General features: G+C 40.6%; 1 protein-coding gene across 2 annotated transcripts in view; it reads right to left on the bottom strand.

Annotated features, from left to right (window-relative positions):
- The window catches only part of Agxt2 (alanine--glyoxylate aminotransferase 2), a 43,665-nt gene extending 38,840 nt beyond the window's left edge, over window positions 1-4,825 (bottom strand). For both annotated transcript variants that reach the window (XM_051150964.1, XM_051150965.1), the window contains exon 1: window positions 4,542-4,825. In XM_051150964.1, the coding sequence (XP_051006921.1) occupies window positions 4,542-4,626 (85 nt within the window). In that variant the 5' untranslated portion in view covers window positions 4,627-4,825. The remainder of the gene's footprint in view (window positions 1-4,541) is intronic.

The following is a 4,825-nucleotide window of genomic DNA, read 5'->3' as shown; positions in this document are numbered from 1 at the left end:
CCCTTCCTTTGTGTGAGAGAAAATGTGTACAAAATAGCCCATTGGAGCACAAGCTCCATCTACCTGAAAATAATGTGAAGTTGAAACTTTAGCTAATAGAAAAGATGAAACTTTAAGATATTTTTCCACTCTTGCTGTGGCGACCTGCCTGAGATCAAGCCAGTCTGAGTTCCAGCATGGGTTGGGGAGGAGCTTCAAAGTGCCACCTCAGTCAGAGGATATATTGGCAGTTGGTGGCAGCTGATGGAGAGAGAGTCACTGTGCTTTGAAGACATGTCTCTAGGAAGGTGCTCATGACCCAGTGGATGGCCACAGTCCTATGTAGAAATGGAAGGCAGTAACTGGACTAAATGTTGTAAATAACAACAAAAAAGAAAAAGAGGACATGGGAGAGAGATGTGGTGGGGGGACTGGGGGGAGTGGGATGGAGGCAATGGTGGATGAATATGATTTGTATATGTTGGATACATTTGTAGAAATTTCAAAGAATAAAATATTTGAAAATGTATTTTCCACTCTATATTGAAAATTAATCATTTCAATAACTATATATGCATCTTTGGACTAGAATGACTATATGAATCAGTGCAGGTAAGGCTAAATAATTCATATGTACTGATACCACACAGTAAACACACAGGCATTATGGGAGGATTGTGACTTACTTTACTAGTTTTACACACCTGAAAACACGTAAAGCATATAATCTCCCTATTTACCCGAGATCCCCTGCCCCACTTTACTTTTCCATCTCTCTTCCCTTATTTTTCCCTTCGTTCTATTTACTTCTTAATCCCTGTCTCACCTGTGGGTTTATATGCGAATGGACTTTGCTTGCTCACTGTGAGTGTCTGGAATACTAGAACACACTTAGACACCCAAGTATTTTGAATATATTGCACAAACCATGAATGTGTGAAGAGTATACTACATGTGTGTTTGGATGAAGAATCACAAACAGACATATATTGTAGAAAGAATATCTTGTGTATTGTATGGATGTAGCATATGCTAATAATAAATCTGTTGGCCTGTAGCTTAGGCAAGAAATTAGAGGTGGGACATCCAGTAGACAAAGGGGATTCTGGGATAGAAACAGGCCTGGGAGAGTCATCCAGCAAGATGGGAGTAGGGTGGATGTATGTTATCTGAGCAGAGGTAACCAATCACATGACAGAATGTAAATTAGTATAATGGTTTAAGTTATGAACTAGTCAAAGAAGAGCCTAGCTATATGGCCTAGGCACTTGTAATAATATTTTGGGTTTTATGATTCATTATTCCAGGAGCTGGGGCCAGGAGGAAAACCACCTACAACAACATATGTACATGGTAAGCAAGTAGACATAGAGGCTTCAAGAGTGTTTGGAAGGTTAGGGGAAGAGTAGGGATTAAAGGCTACGTGGCATGAGTCTGTAAGATTACTTTCCTATAGTTTTTTTTTTTTTTTTTTTTTTTTTTTTTTTTGGATAGAATTCAATGTAGGGGTTCCAATGGATTGATTAAGATCTCCAAGCAGCAACTGGAGATGACAATAAGGTTTCATGTTTCTTCAGTCAGAATGGCTAGTATCAGAAAGAACAAGAGAAAGGAAACTCCATATGCTTGCTCATTGTGGCACTGTTTACTGTGGAAAAGACATAGAATCAGCAAGGGTGCCTCTCCTGATGAAGAAATAGAAAGACTGAGCAGAGACAATGTGGTGAATATGCATAATAACATATTACTCAGAATCAGATCCTGTCATTTGTAGAAAAATGATTGGAACTTGGGAACTTTATGCTAAGCAACATGTGTTAGTCAAAGAAAGAGAAAGACCTCAAATTCTTCATATATTAAAAACTAAAATGGCTTATACGACAGAAGAAGAGTGCCGAAGAGTGATTGCTGGAGTCTGGAATGATATAAGGAAAGATAACAAAGTAAGCCACACAACAGTGACTGATTTTAGTGTTCTGTGGCACAATAGGATTACCAGAATTTACAGTAACCTGTTGTGTGTGTCACAAAGAAGTAGAAGAGAAGTGCCTTAGTTACTATTCTATTGATGTGCAGAGACACCATGACCAAGGAAACTCTTTTTAAAAAAAGCACTTAATGGGGGCTTGCTCTCAGTTTAAGAGGGCTAGTCCATAATCAATCATGGAAAAAAAGCAGACAGGCATGGTGCTGGGGCAGCAGCTTAGAGCTTTATATTCTGATCCACAGGCGGCAGGAGAAAGAGTGACACTGGGCCCTGGCATGGGCGTTTGAAACTCTAAAGCTCACTTCCAGTGACATACCTCCTCCAAAGAGGTCATGCCTCAGCATCCTTCCCAAACAGTTCCACTCTCTGGTGACTAAAAATATCCAAATATGCGAGCCAGTGGGGGTCATTCTTCTCTAAAGCACTCCAGGAAGTCACAGGCTCCACACACAAACACTGATAAGGAGTTGGGACACTTATGCTCCTGGCTTGATCATGACACTCTATTCAATGTATCACATTACCACACTGTATTGTATAAACATGCATAATTACTGTGCCAAATAAAAAGAAAAAAAAAAAAGGCAAGAAACATAACAAAAGCAATCTAGGCACCATGCCTCACATGTTATCACCATTAAGGCAGCCCCGTCATTCTGGAGTCTTTGGTTGGAGAAAAAGGAACTCCAAAGCATTTTCCTCTCATGTTGTCAGTATCTAGTAATTTCAATGTAGTTTCCTCTGCCTGAGTTCATGCATAACTTATCTGAGACAATGGAATTAAAAGGACTGGAAAGGCCAGTGAACAGGGTGTGCCAAGACCTCTGAGTTTGGAGCCAGACACGTTTGGCTTTAAGTCTAGTTGGTATTTACATATTTCTGCTTTTTGATCATGTTTCCTTTTATATTGTTTTAATTTTTAGGTTTACTTATTTTTTTTCGTATGTTTTTCCTGCATGTTTGTATGTGCCTCAAGTGCACGCCTGTCAGGAGAAAGGGTTGGATCTCCTGGAACTTGAGTTAAAGGATAGTTGTGAGTTGCCACATTGACGGTGGGAACTAAACCCTGGCCCTATGCAAAAACAAGCAACAAGTGCTCCTAATTACTGAGCCATATATCTTACTTTTTGTCGGTTGTATCATCATGTATGGGACAATAGGATTCAATTGCAAATTTAGCTGAAGATGAAAGAAAATAATATGTGAAGCATCGGGCACGTGTTGGCCTGGGGAGACAGTGTAGTTACTAAATTGCTTACCAGGCAAGCATAAGGACTGGTGTTTAAGCCTCAGAACCTATGTAAAACAGTTGGGTGTTATGGCACACACGTGTCCCAGTGCTGGAGAGGCATAGACGGAGGCATGAGGCTTGTTGGCTAGGCAGTCTTAGCCTACTCAGTGAGCTCTTGACCAATAAGAATCCCTGTCTTCAAAAGCAAAACAAACAAACAAAAAAACTACCGGAAAAAAAAAAAAAAAACTAAAAATAAGCAAGCAAGCAAACAAATCTATGTTGGACATCATCTGAAGTACAACACCCAAGGTTGGTTTCTGACCTCACATATATGCACGCGTGTACATATACCTATAAACAAATGTTCACCTCCACAGATACATAAACACACACATTAAACAAGTATTGTGCAGACATTGTTTTACAAAATTGTGAGGTGAGGAGGGAGAGGGTACAGGAGAGGAGGGCAGAGGAACTAGAAAGATATGAAAAAGACAGAATTGATTATGATGAGGGATGGAAAAGGATCTTCTATATCATTTATAGTACTTGGGAATAAGTTTCCAGCACGGCCCATAAATATGCAAACGGCTGTGCAAGCTTGCGTGTTTAGAAAGGAAATCAATGAGTATGTTGTGAGGTTAGAGGGAACAAATCTATGTGAAAAGCATTGGTGTATGGAGATAATTTATGAAGACTTCTATATCAGCTTCCCCGGATCTCTTCTAAATTCTTGTTCCTGACGTGAAGGGAGGGGAGTTGGAGCAGAAGGTGACAGTCAGGTTAGTTTAGTCCTGGCATGGATAACCATGAGGAAAATAATTTGCGTACATATGTGCATGTGTGTGTGTGCGTGCATGTGTGTGTGCGCGTGCATGTGTGTGTGTGCGTGCATGTGTGTGTGTGCGTGCATGTGTGTGTGTGTTTGGGAATCTTACCACATATATATGTAGTGGATATGCATAAGAATACCTATGCCTTTTAAAATAAGAATCCTCGGAATTTATGTATTGAATTTAATATCTTATGTTGACTTATTTTCCTTTGCTTCTTCATATCAACATAGAGATAGCTGGCTTTCTTTTTCAGTTGTGTATTATCAGGTCTTAATACCCATTAATTTCATTTCAGATCAAATTGGGGCCACTATAAAATACTGATATGAAATGAAAGCAGTGGGCTAGAAAGACTTGGAACCTTTGGTGCTTACAAGTGTATCTTTAAAATCCCAAGTCCTCACGAAGCTCTACTCGTCTCAAATCCTAGGCAACCAGCTCCAGAGTTTAGCCTTTCCCCTTCTGTCGCCCCTCTGCTGACCCATGGCCCATGGTGTTCACTCACAGCTCAGGGATGGACACATCTGGAGGATTCGGAGAGAAGTCTCCAAGCAGAAGGCTTTCTGTAGGTTTCTCCAGGCCAGAGACATGTCTTTCCAGGCAGGAAGCAGGTCAGCGGGGGACTGAGCAGCTGGACTTTGATATTAGGAGGGGGAGGAGACTTTAGACAGGGAGTTGTAGACTGGTGACTGTAAATAGAATTAGGTGAAGCCCAGAGCCTGACATTGTTAGGGATGGTGCCTTAAATGGTGAGGAAAATGGAGGAAAGAAGAGAAGCAGGAAGGATAC

This window comes from Acomys russatus, chromosome 9 (assembly GCF_903995435.1).
Source record: "Acomys russatus chromosome 9, mAcoRus1.1, whole genome shotgun sequence".
Taxonomy (NCBI): domain Eukaryota; kingdom Metazoa; phylum Chordata; class Mammalia; order Rodentia; family Muridae; genus Acomys; species Acomys russatus.
Note: the sequence above shows the minus strand (reverse complement) of the source record. Positions and strands in the feature narration are given on the sequence as shown.